The 23,089-nt window shown below is 49.7% G+C and overlaps 1 protein-coding gene across 1 annotated transcript; it reads right to left on the reverse strand.

Moving 5' to 3' along the window:
* Positions 1–1,449: 1,449 nt before the first annotated feature.
* Positions 1,450–22,298, reverse strand: PSTPIP2 (proline-serine-threonine phosphatase interacting protein 2). The gene is made up of 15 exons (XM_041423602.1): positions 22,232–22,298; positions 14,791–14,891; positions 13,158–13,235; positions 12,236–12,270; positions 10,701–10,807; positions 9,950–10,012; positions 8,514–8,612; positions 8,260–8,305; positions 7,773–7,852; positions 5,909–6,007; positions 5,308–5,404; positions 4,930–5,011; positions 4,212–4,246; positions 3,855–3,912; positions 1,450–3,337 (listed from the first exon to the last, which is right to left on the reverse strand). Exons 1-14 carry the CDS (start codon positions 22,262–22,264, stop codon positions 3,863–3,865), a joined length of 1,005 nt encoding a protein of 334 aa, XP_041279536.1. The 5' UTR covers positions 22,265–22,298; the 3' UTR covers positions 1,450–3,337; positions 3,855–3,862.
* Between the last annotated feature and the right edge of the window lie 791 nt (positions 22,299–23,089).

Below are 23,089 nucleotides of genomic sequence, written 5' to 3' on the forward strand. Positions count from 1 at the left end.
TGGGACAGACAGACACTCAGGGGGACAGACAGGCACTGCATAGGGACAGACAGACACTCATGGGGATGGACAGACACTGCATAGGGACACACAGACACTCATGGGGACAAACAGACACTCTATGGGGACACACACAGACACTCGTGGGGACACACAGACACTCCGTGGGGACACTGACACCGTCCATGGAGACACTTAGAGCATGGGTATGGGGTCACACAAAGCTCAGGGACCCACAGAGCATCCATGGGGACACACAGAGCATCCTCAGGGACTCACAAAGTGTCCATGGGCACACAGACCTGTGGGGACCCCACAGGCTATCCCCAGATGAGTGGGGTCTGCTGTAGGGATGCAGAAACCAGCCTTATGGACACACAGATTGTCCACAGGGACTGACAGACACTCCATGGATGGCCAGGTTCCACTGTAGGGACACAGAGATCATCCACAGGGACATACAGACCATCCATGGGGACTGACCTAGGGACAAGACCCTCCACGGGGACACATGGACTGCCCAGAGGGACTCACAGAGAGTCTACAGCGAACCAGAGACTGCTGCAGGGACTCAAAGACCATCCATAGGGGCAGCCCAAGCTTCTGCCACAGGGAATGTGGGATGAGAAGCCAAGCCCCCACTAGCGTAGATGGGGAGTGTAAGGTCACTTCTGTCTGCCCCAGGATGTGAGACACCTCCAGCACAGCAGGAATGCTGGCTCAGTCCCAGACCAGGAACTGCTGTCCCTCAGAACCCTGTCCTGGCACCCAGCCATCCCCAGCTGGAGCAGGAGTGACTTCTCCCAATGCCCAGGAGGATGAGTTCCCCCAGAGCTCCGTGGCACTGTGCTGAACAATTCACAGTCCCATTAATGCTCTCTCCCTGGGACCTTGTACTTAGGGCTTGAGAACTCTTTATGTTACTAGTGTAACCTGGAATTTGTAGTATCTGTGGGAAAGGTAAAGTGTTTGTGGGTGTAAGGGGAAACCTTCCATAGCATCCCAAATTTGAGATTATTTCTGTGCTTTCAGTAAATGAGCAAGTCAAGTTTTAGCCTCACTGGGCACCTCTACAACCAGAAAAGCCAAACAGCATCTATTGTGCTCAGTCAGTGGAAAAATCCCAGAAAAGAAACCATGCAAGTTTTTGCAGAGCAGACACTGCCAGGGCAAACAGCCCTGCAAGGTCTGCAGCTCATGGCTAGTGATAAGCACTTCTCATGCCATTCTCTTTTGGGGTTTTTTCTCCCACTGCTGTGTTGCTATTGAGCAAGGACTGAAATAAAGGATGTGATCTTGTAGGTTTCCATCCAGGAGAGATAGGATGCTTTGCATGGATCCCCACAGACAGTGAACAAAACAAGTTTAAAAAAGAACACATATCCAGAACATGAGACTCAAAATTTATTTTTTAAAATATATATTTATAGAACTAAGACTACAGCAGGCTCCTTCAGAAGAGTATTTGTATCCTTGGTTTTTCAGAAATAAATAGGACAGCTGATTCCTTGCCATGTGCACTCCGCACAGCTCACAGTGAGGCAGCAGGGCAGGTGTTAGAGCTCATTGTCATCTTCCCCACACAAATAAATCCAGTGAAAACCCCAAGGACCGGTGGGCTGAGGCACATGCTGAAGCCATGCAGATTCAACTTGAAAAACGTGATAAAAACATCAAATCCTGCTGCTCCAGGTCAGTGACCTGGCATCAGGTTTACACAGGTAAACTGTGTGTTTATCCCCATGTCCTGTGTCCCTGTATCCAGTGAAATAAGGCAGCAAGGAGCAGTGAAGCAGCACTGCACACAGGGACATCAGAGAGACCAGCAGCCCCGAGGCACGTAAGCTTCTGAATCAAAACCATAATCATATCTATATATGTGGTAAAACAAGGGCAGGAACTTTCAGGAGAAGAGGTCAGAAAAACAAGTTTCATGGCTCCAGTAGTAGGTAGGTTTGTTTCCAGTGGTGCATAGTCAGAACAAGTCCAGAGTTTAGAGAATCACAGAAGTTAATTAAATGATAGAATCAGAGAATCCCAGGATGGTTTGGATTGGGAGGGACCTTAAAGACCACCTAGTTCTGATGCCTTAGGATTTTAGCTTTTATATTTTTTATATATTTGTAATCCTGCAATTCTTTAGTGTATAGCCCTAAACTTCATATGGAGTGTTAGCTACAGCTTTCCCGTTTTGGTCAGACAAAGCAATTCCTCTCTAGGCCTGGGAATCAAGGACACCTCACCTCTCAAGCCCTGAGAAACATAAACAAAAATGAGTTGAGGGGCAGCAAACCTGGGGTAAATTACTTCATTACCTGAAGCTGTAATTGGAAGATAAATCCCCCAATATGCAAATAGACCAAACCTACAAAAATATGAAAACCTGTGATCCATTTTTTTGGGGTGTAGACCCTACTGGGGCTTTGTACTTTTTGTACCTGAAGACCCTTCAATAAATATTACTTTTTATTTCCTTAATTTTGGCCTCTCTTTTTAGGTAGTCCCAAAAAGGCATCAGTTCCAGCTCCCTGCTATGGGCAGGGACAACTTCCACTAGACCAGGTGGCTCCAAGCGCCATCCAGCCCTATCTCCAGAGCTTACCAGGGACAGCCTGATAAACCTAAAAGCCCACAAGACCCTCATCAGAGAGGTGGTTGGAAGAGTTGAATAAATTCCTCCAGATCATTCCTGGGACCTCCCAGCAGGCTGGATGTGACACAGCCCCTCCCTGGGTAGAAGCAAACCAGCTTCCACTGAAGCCTGGAGCACAGCTACAGCCAAGCCAGATAGGTGGTGCAACTCCTGGTGCCCCTCTAAGTAAGATTTCTGAGAGATTTGAGTAAAATTTGACCTAAATGACAAGTTTAATCCCCTCTAATGAAAGACTTCAGGTACAAGCAAGAGCCTTTAGGAACAGGCAAAACCTGAGATCCGAGGGGGATGCACATACCCTGGACACAAGCCAGCGTGCCCAAAGCATCGTGCAGCACTCCTCTCAGCACATACAGCTTCTTAGCTATACAGAGAGTGGGAGGCCCCAGACTTTCTAGATGGCTACACTTTAGAACAACTTCCAATCAAAACCTTCTTCCGACACAGGTCACCCCTGTGTCTGGTCCTTTTCCTCCTCTGAGTGTGAAGATCCATCCAAGGAGTTTGCTGATCAAAGGCACAGGTTTTTAGCAAGCACTTTCTGAATGTACAAATAATTATCAGAGTCCTCAAATATGCTCTTGAAAAGCAGAAGCACTTCAGCTCTGTGTGTCTGGGAATAACTGAAAACACCATCTCTGCCACACTGGTCAGACCAACAGTGTCTTCTGCCTTCTGGAAAACCTAGAGAACATGATCAACAGTGTCTAAACCACAGCTACAGCTCAGACAAGAGATGGGAGGGCTATTAGGTGCATCTCTTCTAATTAGTCACCTCAAAATGTCATTCCTTAACCAATGGCCTTTCTTTCTCCACTGTCCCTCCTGTGTGTAGCTTCATCTAATATTAAATCCTTTCTTACAGAATTCCAGAATGGTTTGGGTTGGAATGGACCATCAGGACTATCTAATTCCAACCCCCCTGCCATGGGAAGGGAGACCCTCCACTATTCCAGATTGCTCCAAGCCCCATGCAACCTGGCCTGGAACACATCCATGGATGGGGCAGTCACAGCTTGTCTGGGCAGCCTGTGCCAGGGCCTCACTACCCTCACAGGGAAGAATTTCTCCCTTCTAGCTGATCTAAATCTACCCTCTTTCAGTATAAACCATTTCCCCTTGTCATATTACTATCTGCCCAGGTAAAAAATTCCTCCCCCTCTTTCTTTTAAGCCTCATTTCATCAAAAGTGGGTACTTACTGTGACTGTTAGAAATGTACCAAGCTGTAGCCATCAACTGTGGCATAGTCAGGCTCCCCTGAAACACAGAGCACAAAAAATCCCCTCAGGCTTCCCATGAGAAATGCTCATTATGTGTGACTTCAAACAGAGCAGAAGCACCACACACTGGCCATCCATGTTAAAGGGGTGGGATGCAAGAGTGAATGAGGCTCAAGCTAGGCTGGGAGAGCTGGGAAGGGTGCACTTGGAGAAGAGAAGGCTCCAAGGAGACCTTAGAGTTCCTTCCAGTGCCCAAAGGGCGTCCAAGGGAGCTGGAAAGGGACTTTGGGCAAAGGCTGAAGTGACAGCCAGAAAGCCCATGGAGCAGTAACTTACCTGGTGCACTGGTCGGGGTGGGCAGAGGTCCCCTCCTGCACAGAAGGAAACACAGAGCTGAGGATCTGCATGGCTAAAGGACTCCCTTTGCCCTGTTCTGCACCCCCAGAGCTGGTGGGAGGGAAGAAAGTTTGGCCAGCCAGGGCTTTATGGAGACCTGACAAGGCAAGTCATGGTGGGCCCACCACCCACAGCCCACTTGGCAAACATGGGAATTGAACCTGACGCAGTGGGGAAGAGGGAAAAATAACCAGAAAACACTGACTCAGGGAAAAATTGACAAGTGAGCCTCAGGACATGTCTTTGTACATGCCTTTGCCCAGAGTGAGACATCAGGAAGCCGTAATTGGACATGACTCCTCTCTCAGCGTGGCAGCCAAAGTGACAATTCATCCTTAGCACGAGTCTTGGCCCCAGCCATTATCTTGCTCCTGACAGAAAAACCTTCACCGTGTTCCCCTTGCCCAGCTTTTGTCCCATGAGAGTGAATCCAACTCTGCAGTTCCTCCCTCCACCCACAAATGCTTTTAACTCTCCTCAGATCTCCTGTGATCTGTCATGGTGACAGATCACAACCAAGAGCCATGCAAGCAAATACTTTCCTCTAATACCCTTAAGTCCAGCTTCCAATAGACTGAAAGGAACAAAATATGCCTGTTTTGGGAGAGCAAGCATTATTTGCAGTAACAATTGCAGTTGTACATGTTACAAACCTTACCTTGATATAGGTACAGGAGCTGGACTTCTTGCAGGAGTCACATTTCTCTGGGCATTATAGTAGTTTTCATAAACAACAGGAGCTAGGAAAAGTTGACAGTAGTGAAGTACAAGCCTCTTACAGACATAAAATACTTGCTATACCAACATTCAGCTGTCTTTTGCCTCTCTGAGAAAATGGCTGATCAGGAAACTAAGAAACTATGGGACTGTGATCTCCAGGGGCTGTCAAAAGTGGCAGAGACTAGTGTTGCAAGGCAGTGAATGAAATGCAAAATGAGTGTTTTCTGCACACAAAATTATGCTGACCAGAGCAGCCAGCTCCATGAGGAGTACACAGCAGTCAGCACTACTTTCTGAGATTCTACTAAGCTCTTACCTGGAGCCAAACTTCCAGTTTTGCGTAAATTTACGAAAAAATCAACATCCTTCTCAATGCTGCACATTTCTAAACTCTTGCGGATTTCCTCATATTTCTGCAAAAGGGAAATAAAGTGCATTTGTATACGTCAGGTCAAAAAAACAAGGCTTTCCCCCTTTGCTTACCACACATAGGGTGAAAGCCCAGTACTCACACAAGCTTCAGTGTCAGGGAAATCACAGAATCCCAGAATACTTTGGATTGGAATGGAAATTTGAAGCCCATCCCACTCCACCCCCTGCCACAGGCAGGGACAAGTTCCACTAGATCAGATTGCTCCAAGCCCAGTACAAACTGGCCTTGGACATTTCCAGGGATCCAGGGGCAACCACAGTTTCTCTGGGCACCCTGTGCCAGGGCCTCACAACCCTCCAAAAATATGGAAACCCCAGAGGAAACCTCATTTGCAAGAGTTTTGGCCAATCCTTCTGCTTGCCCACTCGTGCTGGTGTCTGTGGCACATCAAAGGGCAACTCAGATGTAACACAGCTTAGTGCACAGGAAAACAAACTGGGCTTTGCTTTCTACACAGAAAAATGAAGGTTTTCAGTTGAGGTACCTCATCATTCTGGACACAGCCCAGGGAGAGCTGGTTGACGTGGAGCCAGAGGGCATTACGGAAATAGTTGATCCTCTCGCACTCCTGAGTCTCAAAGAACTGAAACAACACAGACAAAACTGTCCATAACATCTTCAAAACGAAGGGAAAATCTGTTTTGTCGTGATTGCTTCTCACCCCCATGTGCCACAACAAAATTAACTGCCAGGAGCAGCTGGTGTTGATCTTCTGTAGGAAGCAAGGAAGCCGTGAGTCCTCCGGCTTGTCCAGAGGACAAATAATCCCTCTATGCAGCCAGGTAATTCAAAGGTGAGTACTAAGCTTGGAAAATCTGCAAGACTAATGGGGAGGGGACCACATTTCTACCTCTGGGGAGACCAAGCCAGCTTCCTAAAGGCAGTACAAGTTCCCAAGGTATCCTGTGCTCCTGCAGTCCCAGCCTACTTCCCTTACCAAGGTACCCTTAAATACCAGAATCATTTAGATTGGAAAAGCCCTCTAAGATCATCATATCTCATCATTACTCCTGCACTGCCAAGGCCACCACTTCCCCACATGCCACATGTACATGTTTTTTTGGGTTTTTTTTAACATTTCCGTATGTTCCAGATGTAGAGCAATAAAAAAAAAAACACTGGGGATGTATGCAAACAGAGGTGTATTGACTGGTTAGTCTTCTTGCTCTTTCCTACCCAGTCCTTTTCCAAGCAGGTTTAAACCCTTTTGAAATCTGCTGTCTGGTACACCTCAATTTCACATGTTTTTACACGTTTCTGTGAACACCCACACTTGTTTCCACTTATGACCTTTGCAACACACAGAGAGGAAAACTTCCACATCATCCATCTGCAAAAATGAAACTGCTGCTTTCCACTCTCCAACACAGAATCACTAGGGTTGGAAAAGCTGTCTAAGAGCATTGAGTTCAACCACTAAGCCAGCACTGCCAAGCCACCACTAAACTGTGTCCCCATCCTAGAGACTTCCAGAGAAGACACCAAAAGCACATCAGCACAGAGACACCCATGCACACACACAAAACAAAGAGAAAATTCAGTTCAAAAGGGAAAATTGGAATAGCAGCCTGAAGAGAGGTAACTTGGAAGAAATCAGCACAGCTGGGAATGGGAAAGCTGGTTGCAAGCCTGAAGCAGATCTGGGATAAAATCTGTCTTTGCAGTCTCTGTCCACCCCTCGGTCACAGATCACAGGCCAGCAGCAGAGCAGCAGCTCAACCCTCTTGCTACCAGTCTGGAATTCCCCAGTGTGTGCTGGAAATCCCTGCTGGACCACTTCCCTGTGAGGCAGTCTGCTTCAGGCTGATACAAGCACTCAGAGGGGTTCCCACACCACTGCATGGTCTGTGGGACACAAGGCGAAAAGCTCTTGGCACAGTGTGCATGTGCAGATGGCTTCACCTGCATCCCCTGCCACCACCAGCCTCTGCTGAAAAGTCATGCAGAGTTTCAGACAGTCTTCTGAGCAACAAAGGTGTTGTTGAAGCCCCAGGACATACTAGGCTGGGGTCCCTGAGTATACAGAGGCGACCACAGCTGCTCAAGATGACAGCCATGCCACACTTACGAGCAGGTAGTGGGCAAAAATGTCACTACCTTGACTCTGTCAATTTTAGAAGGTGGTGGAAAAATAAAAACAATAAAATAAGAGCAGAAACCTTGAAGCAGTGGGGCCTTGAACCCAGAAGCCATGCTTGAGACACACACAGGGTTAGCTGTAATACATCCTGCTGCTTCACTGCCAGGGGAATACAAAGCCAGGAAATCTGCACTGTCCCTGAGCCCTGCAGCCAGGATTGCAAACCAGAGAACCACGCTGCCATGGGGAGGTGTTTAGGGGCATTTACCTCACAAGCTTTGATGTGCTCGTTCTGCCACTCGTCCCGGATCTTCTCCATTGTGGTCACACTCTGCTGGTAACTCCTGTCTGTGAGAAAAATCATATTTTGGCTGAAGGTGTCTCTGCCCAAGGCAGTGGGGTTGGAATGAGATGACCTTTAAGGTCCCTTCCAACCCAAATAATTTTATGATTCTGTGATTCCATGATTAACATTCATTTTAAAAAATCCTTTCACTAGAAGGTAATTCTAGGGCTGGGAAAAAGGCTTGAAAAGGGTGGGGGATCAGGGATAAAGCAGAAGGACATGGCTTTGGTAGGACCATACAGGCTGCTCCAGGGATGTTGCCCACTGCTGCTATCTTGGGCATGTGTTTCTGAGGAGTCATGCCTGATGCAAGAGCTGGAGCTCATCCACGAGCCACACCACGGCTTCACATCACCCTGACCCTGGAAACACTCTCCTCACCCTCCCAACACGTCATTTCCACACTCACCAGTGTCCTCCAGTGCTGATTTCGTCTGAGCCAGCTTCAGGAACAGCTGCCAAAAACAGGAGACAATAAGGAAGGTGAAGAGGCTGTGTGCATCACCAATGGCACTGCATCCCCACATCACCAGCCTCCCCATCTCACCCCAAAACCCAGAGCTGGGACAAGAGCCATGGGGCACGAGAGCTGCAAGAAAAGACATCCCTTGCCCCCCCTTACACGGTGGCCACCCACTTCCCTGGGTGACCACCTCCCCATACCTTCTCCTGCTGCTTCTGCGTGACCAGGTTGGCGTTGCGGTGCACGGCCTGCTCCGCCTCGTCCTTGTCCCGGCAGCGCTGCTCGTACAGACGCTTGGCCTAGGACAGACACCCAACAGCCAGAGGCAGACACACCTCAGGGAAAAGCTCAGCTTGCGAGGGAGCAGGCTGCCTGCAGAGCAGGGAGTGGCACAAAAGGTGCCTTGCAGCTTGGGAAAAGCCTTGCAAGGCAGGCTGCTCTTGGACTGGGGGTGAAAAGGTTCTGGCAATCACGGGCATGTCCAGGGAAGGGCTGGGGAGCAGGCAGGAGCACAGGTTTGATGAGAAGCTGTAGCAGGCCCAGGAGGTCAGAAGCCTGAGCCAGGAAATGCCAAGTCACAATGACTCGGGCCTTAGAAGCCCCTCTCTATTCCGCCTTTCGGACCCTGCTTATCTCTCTGTAAGCCTATAGGTCACTTTCCCCTGACTCTTACTATTGGACAATTTCCAAAACCCCTGTAGGGTATAAAAACCCCTAATTCTGCCTGATTTGGCAGAAGAGCTGTCACTGAGAACCTTCGTGGAAGACCCTAATAAAGAATCCTGAGGAACCTCACACAGCGCTTCTCCTCTCTCTCCCTGTGTCTGCTGGTACGGCCACAAGCAAGCCAAAAGAGCTGAAATCACAGAGAGCTGATAATCACTAAGAGCTGAAATCGCTTAAGCTTGCTTGGCTGCCTGCAGCTGGGAATGGCTTGGGAGATCGGACCTGGTCTGAGCCTCCACTGAGTTATCCTGGCCAGAGCACCCCACCGGGCACAGCCAGGCTGGAACCTGCCATGATAAGAAGCAGCTGAGGGAGCTGGGAAGGGGCTGGGCCTGGAGAAAAGGAGGCTCAGGGGGGACCTTGTGCCTCCGCACAACTCCTGACAGGAGGGGACAGCCAGATGGGGGCTGGGCTCTGCTCCCAGGGAACAGGGACAGGAGAAGAGGAAGTGGCCTCAAGTTGCATCAGAGGAGGTTTAGAGTAGATATTCAGAGAAACTTCTTCACAGAAAGGATTTACATGCCCTGGAACGGGATGCCCAGAGCAGTGGTACAGTCACCATGCATGGAAGTGTTCAAAAAAGTTGGCATGTGGCACTTGGGAGCTGGGTTAGTGGGGGGCTTGGCAGTGCTGGGCAAATGGTTGGACTCAAGCATCTCAGAGGCTTTTCCAACCTGAATAATTCTCTGAGACTAAACCATTTGTAACCAACCCTGCAAGGCTACCATTAGCCATGTCTTTGGCCTGCTCTTCACTGTTTCTGAGCATACCCTGCACACCATTCACACACACATGGCATCAACAGTCACAGCAGAGCAGGAAACCCTATCATTTAAGCCTGTCCCAGTGCTCTGTGTGTGTGGAGCAGCATTGATCCAAATGGCAAGAAACAGCAGAACATTTGCTTTACCTCCATGGTCTTCTTGTACTGAAGATTCCTATTTTTGTGAATGGCCTCCATTATCAGCTCTATCTGTGAAGACAACAGACCTGGGATCAGCACATCACTGACCATCAAGGCTCCAGGACACACTGTGTGGCTTACAAGAGGAAGAGCCACAAACCACACTGAGATGTGTTTAAAATCCTTCATCCACCCAAATCATCTTCACAAAACTCAGCCTCTGTGCCTCTGCCTTAGCCTTGAATTGTAGGCAACTGTAGCCTTTGTGTATGCAAAGGAGCTCTACAAACTAAATCCTAGCAATATATAGTACTGTAACATCTCCACAGACTCTGGCAAAACTGGGAAGCCCACTCCACTCTGCTAGGTCCAAACCAGTTCCTGCTTCAAGCAGTTTTCCCTGGTTTTCCAGACAAAGGAATCTCAAGCCAGAAGAAGTTAAAAGGCGTGGCCATTTTAGCAGCCCCTACGGAGATCATACAGCATCATAAACAAATGTTTTAAAAACATTCCAGTGTTGTGGCTGGCCCCAAAACACAGACAAAGAAGACATGGAAGTGAGAAGAAGGAAGTTGGAGGTTACTACACAACTCAGCACAGTTACAACACATAGGAAAGAGTTCAGTACTTCCCAGCAGCACGGGCACTGGGGGCGTGGCAGGGGCTGGGACATGGCATGAGACAGCACCAGGATCTGCCTCTTGCTGGGGAAGGATCAACACCCTGCAGGAAGGCACGTCTTTCCATGGTGCCTGACCTTCTTCCGATGCAGCTTTTGCTTTTCCCTGAAATCCTCCATCTTCTTTGCTTCCTCCCGAAGGGTTTGCGCCAGCTGGATGTGACCTTGTCCCACATTGTCTATCTCTGCAAAGAGAAAACAAATTCATTATTTTTATATATATATCCCTAAAGAGGCTGTTTCTCAAGTCAACTTAGAGCACAGCACACGTCCCCTTTCACAAATGTGAAAAAGCTCCAGATTGTTTGAAGCAGCCTCCAAGCAGTGCTTCAAGCAGTGCTCATCAGTCCTGCTGGGACCTGCTCCCCACTTTGAGAAAACTCTCCCAACCATACAGGTAAATCTAGGTAAATCTTGTTTCAACACTTTGCATTGCCCCAGGCCAGCAGGCAGCAGCAACCTGGAGCAAAATGAAGGCTGAAACAATTTCAGGGTCCTCTTGCTGAAGGCAAGTAGCCACACTGTGAAACACCACCCCAGGATCCACCAAGGAGCGGAGCCACATGGCAGCTCCTGATTCAACCCCCAAGGCTGCTCCAAACCCACAGCTGTGAACTGTCACCTGTGGCGAGGGCAGAGCCCTGTTAGAGAGGTCCACAGGGGCAGCAAAGGAACCTGGATCAGGCAAGGGATGGACTGGGCACAGGACAGCAGAGTGCTCACCCTCCAGGTGCTGTCTGATGGTACCACAGCAGGATGTGACACATGACAATGTACAGTGGTCAAAGCACCATCTTTTAGATGCTCCAGTTAAAATCACACAATCATTTAGGCTGGAAAAGCCCTCTTAAGATCCTCAAGTTCAACCATTCCCCCAGCACTGCCAAGGCCACCACTAACCCATCTCCCCAAGTGCCACATCCACATGTCTTTTAAATCTATCCAGGGATGAATACTCCCCCACTGCCCTGGGAAACCTCTGCCAGGGCTGGACAACTCTGTCCATGGGAAAATTTCCATAATATCCAATTTAAACTTCCCCTGGCCCAGCTTGAGGCCGCTCCCTCTCCTCCTGTCCCTGTTCTCTGGGAGCACAGCCAGGCCCCCCTGGCTGTCCCCTCCTGTCAGGAGCTGTGCAGACCCACAAGGTCCCCCCTGAGCCTCCTTTTCTCCAGACTCAGCCCCTTCCCAGCTCCATTCCCTGCCATGGACACACTCCAGTCCCTCAATGTCTCTTGTCCTGAGGGCCCAGAGCTGCCCCCAGGTTCGAGGTATGAGTTACAGCGTGTCTGTGAAAAGGACAAGCCTGTCCAACAAAGTCCAGATGAGCTTCCAGTGCACAGCCTCCTACGCACAACATAAACATGACCTCTGAGCTGCAGCCAGACCTGAAAGCCCAAGAGATCCCAAAATGACGCCCTGTGGGTCTCCTGTCCCACACATGTCCTGACTCACTTTGTCCCAAGCCCCCCACATACTGGGATGTACCAGGCCAGCAGTACAGCCTTTGCCTGGCCTCAGCACTGCACAGCTTTAGAGATTTCTCTGCTATTTTCTTCCCAAGCAGTTCCCTTCAGGCTTTAGTGTCCTGGCAAACACAAATAATTACTTACGTTGCTTGAAAACATCAAGGGATCTCTTCAGTGTGCTGAAAAACACAGGCAGGGCATTAAAAGGGGTGGAGAAGCACAGCCAGGCAACAGGCATCAGCAGAGCACCTCTTCCAAAACAGAGCTCACCCAACAATGGCCAAAGAACCTCAAAACACATTTGTTTACCCTTTTAGCATCTCCAGCTTTTTCTCTCTCAGCAGAGAGAGAACACAGTTCACTTGGTTTGACACCCACTTTACATCTTTCTTAACACTGGATGCTACTAAAAATTCAGAGTTTCACAACAAACATTTCCAGCAACCTCCTGAAACCATCATTTGGAACAGATGAACAATTTCAACATGGTGCATTTGCCAGTGGCTGGAAAAATAGGGAGCTTTTCTCCCTATTAATACTGCAAAGTATTAATAGGGAGCAAAGACGGCAGAAATGTTTTAAGTGACACCTTAATATGCAACTGTAAGTAAATGACCAGGGCATGTATAAAGTGCAGAAATAAAGGAGGAAGTAGAAGGCACTGAGGGTCACTTGGGAAATGGAGCAAGCTGTGGTGGCCACAGCATGCTGGGCTCTAAAGATGTGCATGGTTTGAGTCAAGGAAGTACCTGTACTTCCCTCTGGCTACAAAACCTGTCCAGAGGTAACCCAAGGTCTCATGATCCCCAGCTTTCTGCTCACCCACCAGCCCACACGCCCCTGAGCATCTAACAGTGCTTTGGTTAATCTGTGGCTAAGGGGAACTTGGTGGGCTCCAGCTCAAAGCCAATTAGAACCCAGCTGGGCACTGCTCATTCATGAGAACAATTCAGCTCATCTCCTGAATGTCTCAATCACGTTTCAGTTCTGTTTTGTCTCACAGCTTCCGTCCTTCTCTTCCTCCTTCACTGCTTCAGGGACACCCATAAAAGCAACTTGAACTTACTTCAGCTCTGTCTGCCCACAGGGCTTCTTCTTTGACAAGTTAATGAGCTCCTTGCCATATTTCTCTTCTATAACTGCTCTGTTGAGAAAAGAGAGACATCAAAGAGAGAAATAATCGATTGGTTTGGGTTGGAAGGGCCCTTAAAGCTCATCCAGTTCTCCCTCTGCCATGGGCAGGGACACCTTCCACTATCCCAGGGTACTCCAGCCTGGCCTTGGACACTTCCAGTATGGGGCAGCCACAGCTGCTCTGGAAAACCTGTGCCAGAGAGGGTCCCACCACCCTCCCAGCCAGGAATTCCTTCCCAATATCCCATCTAGCCCTGCCCTCAATGCGTGGCAATAAGTACTCTCTGTACCTGGCACTAATCCTTAGGGAGAGCACCTGAAAAAGAGACCAAATCTCATGAGGTGACATAAATAACATCTTTGAGAGACAATATTATGTCCTGCTCTTGTGTAGGTGTAAGAATAATCAGTTCTTTGCAGCTGCTTTGAAACCATTGCAGACAACCAGGGCTGGAATTGCTTGGTCAAATGTAGTTCTCTCCATGTGGCCAGCAGAAAGGAACAAATACTGCTAGAGGCTGCCATTAGAACATCTACTGGATAAAACAAATAACTTTCTAAAATGTCTTAACTACTAACACAGATGGAGGCCCCTGTGTGGTTGATTTCTGGAGCTTGGCAATGAAATTCACCTACCTTAACTCTAAAAACTCCAAAAGCAAATAGGGAAATTGAAAAAAAAAATGTATTATAGACTGATTTTTTTTTTTTAATATACCTAGCAACATTCCCATGAACTTTGTTTGAGACGAAACATCCAGCAGGCACATTTTCCATAGCTGGAACTGTGTAACAGCCATGCTGGACAACTGGGCCAAGCCCAGAGAGTGGAAAACCCAGGCCCAGCCTCTGATCTCCTCCTGGCCTGACACTTCAGTGGCAACCTACTTCTCCTTCAAGACCAAAGAGGGCACAGGGTGTAGAGGAGGCTTTTGGCACTCTGCATTGTCACTGATGAGTGTGACTTGGTTCTCAGGGTCACTTCCTCATGTAGAAGGTCCAAATTTTCCTGGAATGTGGGATTACAGCCTGAACAGATGTAGGTGCATTAGACACTTTCAAGTGCAGCTCTCCTCCTGTTCATCCCCATTTTGTTTGTTCCAGGATGCTCTGTACTGAGTTGTGCAGAGGTTGGTTTTCTCCAGCTGTCATTACCAAAATGACATTAATTCAATGTACAGTGTTCTACAATGCTCTTCATATTCAGCCACTGATAACAGATGAAGGTAAAGGTAAAATACATGGCCAGACCATCACCAGCCACAGAACCTCTGCTTATGTCATCTGCTCTGATTTATAATGGCAGTACCTAACCCTACCACTTCTTAACACTGCTCTGTGGGGTGTAGAGAGACAAAGACAGGACAAAGCCATGGCTCTCCTAGGCCAAGATCTTCTAACCTGACCTTCTGCAAGGCAAACAGCAAGGTGAACTTCATGGGACAGCCTTTTAACATCAGTTCAGCACGGCAGAAGTCAAACTGGGAATACCAGGAGTGGGAGCAGTGCCACAGCACCACTCCCAGGCTCAACCCAACCCGAAGCTGTCAGAGGCAGCTCCCTACCTTTCCTTCAGAAAGTCTTCAAACTCTTTGCAGTTCTTCCTGCCATCATTCAGATGCTGAATGATGCTGTCATAGCCAACTGTGCTGGTCAGATCCGTGCTCTGAAAACACAGAACAGGAGTCATGTCCTTGCCAGTGCAATCCATGGCTGCCGCCACCTCCCGAGGCATTTGCACACACCATGGCTCAGCGGGAGCAAGCGTGCAAGTGCTGCTTTATGAAATAAAATATTTCATTTTAGGGGTGGGAGAGACTCCAGAATGAGAACAATGGTGGCAATTTGGGACAAGGTACATAGATTCTGAAGGGTCATTTTTTTTCCAAATTATTCCTTAAAAACATATATTGCACGGATGCATGCAGAAAAGAAAAAAAAAAAAGTAAAGAAAAAGGAAAAGGGAAAAATAAGAAAAAGAAAAAAGGAAAAAGGAAAAGAAAAGGAAAAGGAAAAGGAAAAGATTAAAACCAAAAAGAAAAGAGAAAAAAGAAAAGAGAAAAAGAGAATGAGAAAAAGAAAAAGAAAAAAAAGAAAGAAAAAGATGTAGGCTGACTTACTCTACCCCATTCTTTCCCCATTCCTATGCATGGCTGCAGAAAAGGGAGCAATAGTAGAAGCAGGTATGAAACTCAGCAACAGGAAACAAAAGCCACAAAAGGTTATCAAGAAACCTGAAGAGGATAGTGGCAGGATGGAGAGATTCAGGAAATGGTTCAAAGGCAGGACAAGAGTATGCAGAGATCTGGCATAACAATGTGGGCAGCAGAAGAGGGGATTTCTCAAGAATTTATTCCTGGTGCAATAAAGGAGAAGGAACAGGGCTGGTATTTGTGATAAAGGAACAGTTTAATTAAGTGGAATTCCCTATTCAGGTACATGACTGTCAGTGACCAGAAAGCAAGAAGTGAAGGGGAGATGTGGTGGAGTGGGACTGGCAGAAAATCCACAGGTATCCCAGATCAGCTTTGCATGGGAAGACAGGCCTGTGGAGCAGGACCTAAACAGAAACCAAACTTCCTTTACAAAGTACAAATGTCCCTCCAAAATGAGGTTAGTACTGATAAACCCACAACGAGCACTCAGGTTGCTCCAACCAGGTCTGTGAAAAGGAAACACTGCACTGAGTCAGGCTCCATCACATTTGCAAAACACAGGAACAGCGTCTCTTGAATTCCTATCCCCACTTTCAAAGGAAACAAAATGGATGCAAAGCACAGCTGCTGGCCACTGCAAGCCCAGGCAGGAGGGAGGGTCAGAGCCCCATCACTGCACATCCAGGGGCACCCAGAGGTTCCTGGAACACTTGGGCTCTCTGTGCCACGCAGAAGGGTCAAGGGGAAAACTGGGAGTACCCATCAATAAGCTCCTTGTTTATCACTCTTCCTCCTACAGTGGAAGGATTTAATTCCAGCACGTGTGTGTTTCCTAAGCACCCAAGGCAGGACCAGACCTCAGAGAGCAAGGTGTTACATGAAACACAGAATCATACAACTGTTTAAGTTGGAAAAACCCTCTGAGATCATCGAGTCTAAATGTTACCCAGCACTGCCAAACCATTCACCTACCCACATCCCTGAGTGCCACATTTATATAGCTTTTAAATTCCTCCATGTGAGTTTTCCACAGGAGGAACTCCTGGCCCCGATGGAGCTAGGCAGAGTTGTATGGTCAAATCAGGCTTTGCAGAAACCTTCTGGGCAGGTTTAGCAGAGAAAGAGTCAAAAAGATCAGCATGGCTGGGGGTGTTCAGCCTGAGAAGGCTCCAGGGACACCTCAGAGCCCCTGCCAGGGCCTCCAGGGGCTCCAGGAGAGCTGCACAGGGACTGGGGACAAGGCCTGCAGGGACAGCACACAGGCAATGGCTGCCACTGCCACAGGGCAGGCACAGATTTGGGGGTCTTGGGCAGGAATTGCTGGCTGGGAGGGGGGGGAGGCCCTGGCACAGGGTGCCCAGAGCAGCTGTGGCTGCCCCTGGATCCCTGGCAGTGCCCAAGGCCAGGCTGGATGGAGCTTGGAGCAACCTGGGATAGTGGAAGGTGTCCCCTGCCTGATCTGTTGTCTGGATTTGCACCCAATGGGCTCAATAATGAGAAGGAATTGGTGTCCTGCTTGTGATGTTTTGGGGTTTAGTTGCACTTTCAGCCAAAAGCAGGGCTAAAATGTTCTGCCAGGGATGTGAAAGCATGTCATGATCCTGCCTGAGTCACAGGCAGCTGTTGAGCTTGACACTTCCAGCTCCTACCCCAATTTACACAGATAACCCCTGCAGACACACACACTATGAAGAAAATGACAGTGGAGAAACGTTTCAATTAGAAAAATCCTCTAAGACCATTAAGTCCAACCACTCCCCAGCAATGCTCACCCCACCACTGATCCATCTCCCCAAGTCCCACATCCACATGGCTTTTAAACCCCTCCAGGGATGGGGACTCCACCACTGCCCTGGGCAGCCTGTTTCTAGGATGAATAAGTTTTGCCATGAAGACATTTTCCTAATATCCAATCCAAACATCACTTTATGCAACCTGAGGCCGTTCCCTCTCCTCCTGTCCCTGTTCCCTGGGAGCACAGCCGGACTCCCCCGGCTGTCCCCTCCTGTCAGGAGCTGTGCAGAGCCACAAGGTCCCCCCCGAGCCTCCTCTTCTCCAGGCTCAGCCCCTTCCCAGCTCCCTCAGCCCCTCCTGGGGCTCCAGCCCCTTCCCAGCCCCGTTCCCTGCCCTGGACACGCTCCAGCCCCTCAGTGTCTCTCTTGTCCTGAGGGCCCAGAGCTGTCCCAGCCCTGGAGGTGCCTCAGCAGGGCCAGCACAGGCTGTGTCACGGCCTGGCTGGGACAGCCCAGGGGCCATCGGCCTCTTGCCCCCCTGGCACCCTGGGCTCGTGCCAGCCCCTGGCAAAAGCACTCCCAGGGCCTTTCCCAAAGGCCCTTTCCAGCCCCTCTGTCGAGCCTGGAGCTGCCGGGATTGGGTGACCCAAGGGCAAGATCTGGCACTTGTTCTTGTTGCCCCTCACACCATTGGCCTCAGCCTCTGTATCCAGCCTGTCCAGATCCCTCTGCAGAGCCCTCCTTCTCTCCATCTGTCTGTCCCAACCTTCCCAAACCAAAGGGTTTGGGGCACTGCACTTGTTCATGGACCACCTCTTGAAGGATCTATATTATTCCAAGCTCTCAGTATCTTTCCTCAGCCTTGTGCGCTTAGAAAAACGCACCAGAAGCTGGTACTATTTTAGTAGCCAGAAACACTGCGCAACTGTAGCTGGCTGTGCTGTCCTTGCTCAATCTGTGCAGCCTCAAAAGTCCAGCAGAAGTTACTGAGACAAAGAGAAGTGCTTTATGCTGGTCCTGCAGGGAGCAGGGCGAGGAGAGGCTGCAGCTCCTCCCCACCCACCCCACAGCCAGGAGCGTACAACAGGACAGACAAAACTCACTGCAGAGAGGAAAAGGCCTCGCTGCAAATCCACCCACCTGGGACCAGCATCCTGCAAAAAAGCAGCTTTTTGATTAGTAATTTTCCATTTGAAGTTTCCTTCCCCTACACCAGCACCTTCCCTGCTTGTTCCAGAGACACCAAAAGCAATGGATGGTTCCGCCTTGATGCAATTTCTTCTTCCCACAAATCCCACCTTGTTCCTTTGAAACAACGACCTGGGGATTTCACAATGCCTCTGCTAAGTTCCACCAAGCCAGTACCCATTTCGAGAAGGACAAGCAGGGGGAAGGGGAAGTGAAACAGCCACCATCAGTTACCAGCCAGGGAAGAAGAAACCCAGGAATGCAGGGCTGCATCCCCCCAGCCATGGATTATTTTAGCAGCATTGCTAAAAACACTGCAGGGAGCAGAGTACTGCCTCACTGAAGGCAAAATTACCAAAATTTCACTCTCCAAGCTGCAACCTGTTTAGCCCACAGATCAGAATTAAAGGGGTTCTTAGCATTATTGTAGTTTCTATTTTTACCATATGGTTTTACAGCACCAAAGTGCACTGATGAGACCCAAGGCTGTTGGGTTACCCGAAATGTGCGTGAGAACAGGCTTGTGCAAAACAAGGCATGTACGAAGACAGTGAAAAAAGTGAAAGAAAAGACCTCACATAGTGAAAGAAGAAGAGCAGATTGCAAAAACAAATGAAAACAAAATGTCAGGCTTGCCCAATTCGTGGCAATGACTACAGGCGGGACAAGGGCAAACAAATACGAGTTTTGGGGTATTTTTGTTTTTGCACAGCTCCCTCACAGGCCTGTGGAGTGAGTGACATGGGAGTCAGAGCATGCAGGGCAAAAAACATTCAGCTTCAGGCATGTCTGGACTTCAGTCCCTGAGCAAGCATGAGCTGCAGAGGAGTGCCAGGGAGCAAACATCCTTATTCAAGAAAATTCATCATCTTGTATTGAGACCCAGGAGCACGAGCAAACTTCAGTGCAGAGAGCCAAGTGGGCCTGTGTTTTCCTGACAGAGCTCATGAGGAGTATCACACCATTAGCTCCAGCAGGGAACAGGAGCCAGCGCAGAAGAAGACACAGCACCCACCGAAGGAACCAGAACTGCTGGGGTTTAAACCTAAATCAACCCCCAGGGGAGGCTGGAAGCACAGCCCTGCTATCCCGACAGAGCTGCAGCTTAGCCTCCCATCACAGAATCCAAGAATGGTTTGGGTTGGCAGGGACCTTAAACCTCGTCCCATTCCACCCCCTGCCATGGGCAAGGACACCTTCCACTGTCCCAGGCTGCTCCAAGCCCCGTCCAACCTGGCCTGGGACACTGCCAGAGATGCAGGGGCAGCCACAGCTGCTCTGGGTACCCTGTGCCGGGGCTTCACCACCCTCATCCTTACCATCCTCTCCCCACAAAGAAATTTGGAGGTCATCAATCACAACCAGTCATGTTTTAAGCTGGAAGATCCAACACCAAAACTGGCCTAGGTTTTGAGAGTTTGCACATTTTTTAGATTTTGTCCAATCAGCTGGAGCATACTTCCCCTGGAGCACTCCCAAAGTCTCCTCCTTCTCATCAGGCTGTCCTAACCACTGAGAAATTTGCTCCAACAAGAGTAACATACATTTTTCATAGTATTTAGGGATTCTGCAGGTAGAATGGGATGATGAGTTAATTTGAGGGGGGAAAAAATGACATGTACATTTTGTCAGACCAGCAGATCTGAAGCTGAGCCATCATCACCACTAAAGAACAGTTTGTGGCAGCATCTGCCACCTGCCCATGATCGTGCAGCAATGGCCCTCTTGGTCTCACCTTGTCTGACAGGTGAAGAACCTACAGAAGACAAAAGCTGTGCCTCACCAAGCTCTATGTAATGATAGGACAAGGAATTATGATTTTAAACGAAAAGATGGGAGATTCATATGAAATACAGGGAAGGAATTGTTTGGATTGTTTATGACTGAGGAAATTAAAACACTGGCACAGCTTACCTACACAAGCCACACCATCCCTAGAAGCATTCCAGGCCAGGCTGGACAGGGCATAGAACAACCTGGTCTCATGGAAAATGCCCCTGACCATAGCAGGGTGGTGGACTAGATAGTTTCTAAGGTCTTTCCCAACCCAAACTGCTCAATGCTTCTATGATTCTAAGAAATCACTTGCTTCAGCAAAGACTTCTCCTTCTATTTTTGCCTTACACAAAGCAATCTAAGAGGAAAATTGCAGGAGGAAGTGCTTGCCCACTCAGAGCACTCAGCAGCAGGTGGAAGATGGAAGTGCAGCCCTTCACACTTCATCTTGATTTGGTTTTTTCCCTTCCTATCCTTACTCACTCCTCCTCCCCAGCCCTCACAGCTGATGCACAGTCACCAGTACATGGTGTGGCAGCTGCCTGGGGTGGTACCTGCCTTTTCCATGGGCCCAATGACCACAGAAGGGCCTCAGTCTCTCCACTGAGTCATATCCATCACGCTCCCATCCAACCTCAGTCAGGGGGCTTGGAGGACACAGGCTTCAAAAATGACAAAACCCAGGAAAAATCCCTGGCAGCACCAGTGGTTTGGGGCTCAGCAAGAACCAGGGATTATTCAGAAAGTAGCCATGTTTGCAGTAGAAGTGATCAAGCAGGGGTGAGTGCCCCATGCAACACCCCAGATCCTGGGAGCCGGAGGATGCTCCTGTTCTGGTGTTTTCTACCACTGAGCCTGCTCCTCCAAGATCCTCCTTCAAAAAGGACCACACCACTGCTGGAGAGGAACAAACCGGGCAGAAACAGCCGAAGTCAGCCCTGCGGTGAGAAGCTCTTCTTCAATCCCACAGAGGCACAACAAACCCTGCCTACTCAGCCTGTCTGGCATCACAGTTGTTCCTCCTGCCCAGGGGGTGCTGCCACCACCACCCTCAAAACCTTCCTTCTGCATGTCTGCAAAGCACAGGGAGCACTGTGGAAAACTTGTGTGCAACAAATAGCTGGGAAGCAGCTGCCAGATGCAAAGTTGGCTTTGTTCTTCACAACAGGTTTGACACCTGTGTGGGATTTACGTATTTGACAAGGCTATGCCAGTTAATGATGCTGGGCGAGACTCTGCACTTACTCCTCAACACTCAGGAGCCCCAAACCTGATGCCAGCTCTTCTCTCATGTCCTACAAGATGGGAGATGCTCCCAGGCAACATCTGGGAAACCCCAAGCCCCATTCACAGATGAAGATTTTTCAGCCCCAAAAGACCAAATTTGGTAATTTACTTCCTGGTCACCAATACTTAGAATGAAGGTCCACCACAAGAGGAACAGAGTAGCCACAGAGTTTAAGGTTTGCAGCAGATATGTGGGTTTCCTGCACTTCTCCTTTTATAAAAGCATAATTCAGACTGAAAAGAATAAATTGTGGTTTTCCCTGAAATGTGGGTTTTCCTCCATGCCTCAACAGCTGGCAGCAGCACCACACCAAGTGGCTTGCTCCTAGTCCAGGATTAGCTCCACAAGAGAACATTTTTCGCCATGGTGTCTTCAAGTAATTCACCAATGGCAAATTAGTGATATCAAACCCTTCAGCCTGGCACTGATTTCCTCCAGAAAGGTGGCAGCCACTTGCTGGGATTATTTTGGCTGCATGGAGGCAGCTGTAAAGCCACAACTCTCAAGACATGCATGGTGGGCCTGCTGGGGATCACAGAATCCCAGAATGGTTTGGGTTGGAAAGGACCTTAAAGCACATTTCATGCCATGGGCAGGGACACCTTCCACTATCCCAGGTTGCTCCAAGTCCCATCCAACCTGGCCTTAGACACTGCCAGGGATCCAGGGGCAGCCACAGTATCTCTGGGCAACCTGTGCCAGTGTTCTACCGACCCAAAGCATGCAGCCAAGTCACCCCACGACCACGATCGTTGGCTTTAGAGCCAACTCTAACCAGAGCAGTGATCCCTCCACCCTCAGCTGCGCCCACCGGCTCCGTCTGGCTCTGTCCCCGCTGTCCCGGTCCCGCCGTGCTCCCACTCACCCAGAAGTTGTCCCTGAACCGCGCCTCCCGCATCCTGCTGCCGCCGCCGCCGCGCTCCGCCGCTCCCTGCCCGGCCCGGCCCGGCCCGGCCCGCCCCGCGGAGTCTCCTCCCACGCACGGCCGCTCCCGCCCCGGGATGCCCGCGGGTGGAGGAGCGGGACGTGCTGCGGCGGGCGGGTGGGACCGGCGGGAAGGGGGCTCGGCACCAGCCGCGGGACAGAGCCAGCCGTGAGGGCCGATGCCGCCGAGCCGCGGCTGCCCCAAGGCCGGACGGAGCGCAGCGGGAGCAGCTCGGCCGGCGGCTGCACAGCCGGGCCCACGGCACATGCAGCACCCTGCCCGCCCGGCTCTGAGCTTCAGGAATAATTTGGGAAGGTTTCACGGAATCACAGAATTGTTAAAAAAGCCCTCCAAGGTCATCGAGTCCAACCATTCACCCAGCACTACCAAGGCCACCCATGTCCCACACATCCACATCCACAGGACGTTTTAATCCAAGGATGAGGACTTCACCACTGTGAAGCCTGTCCTAGGACAGGAAAACTCTCCAGGTCAAGAAACTTATGTAATATCCAATCTAAAACTATCCTGACACAGGCTGGTGCCTGTCCTGTCGCCTGGGAGCAGAGCCCTACTCTCCCCCTGCCTGTCCCCTCCTGTCAGGAGTTGTGCAGAGCCACAAGGTCCCCCCTGAGCCTCCTTTTCTCCAGGCTCAGCCCCTTCCCAGCGACTCCGGAACACACACAACCCTTCTTCACCACACACACATTCTGTGTCACACAGTTTATTAGGGGCCATTGCCTGACACAAGGCACTCCATGAGGGACCTCTGAGCAACACTTGGAAAATATGAAAGCA

This window comes from Onychostruthus taczanowskii, unplaced genomic scaffold (assembly GCF_017590055.1).
Source record: "Onychostruthus taczanowskii isolate IOZ18803 unplaced genomic scaffold, ASM1759005v1 scaffold79, whole genome shotgun sequence".
Lineage (NCBI taxonomy): Eukaryota > Metazoa > Chordata > Aves > Passeriformes > Passeridae > Onychostruthus > Onychostruthus taczanowskii.

Excerpts from the sequence above, each read along its gene's own strand:
- PSTPIP2 (XM_041423602.1), bottom strand. The coding sequence starts at position 22,264 with ATGCGGGAGGCGCGGTTCAGGGACAACTTCTGG. Across the intron at positions 14,892-22,231 it reads GGTTCAGGGACAACTTCTGG|AGCACGGATCTGACCAGCAC; the intron begins GTGAGTGGGAGC and ends CTGTGTTTTCAG. Across the intron at positions 5,405-5,908 it reads GCTGTGTCCAGAATGATGAG|AAATATGAGGAAATCCGCAA; the intron begins GTACCTCAACTG and ends TCCCTTTTGCAG.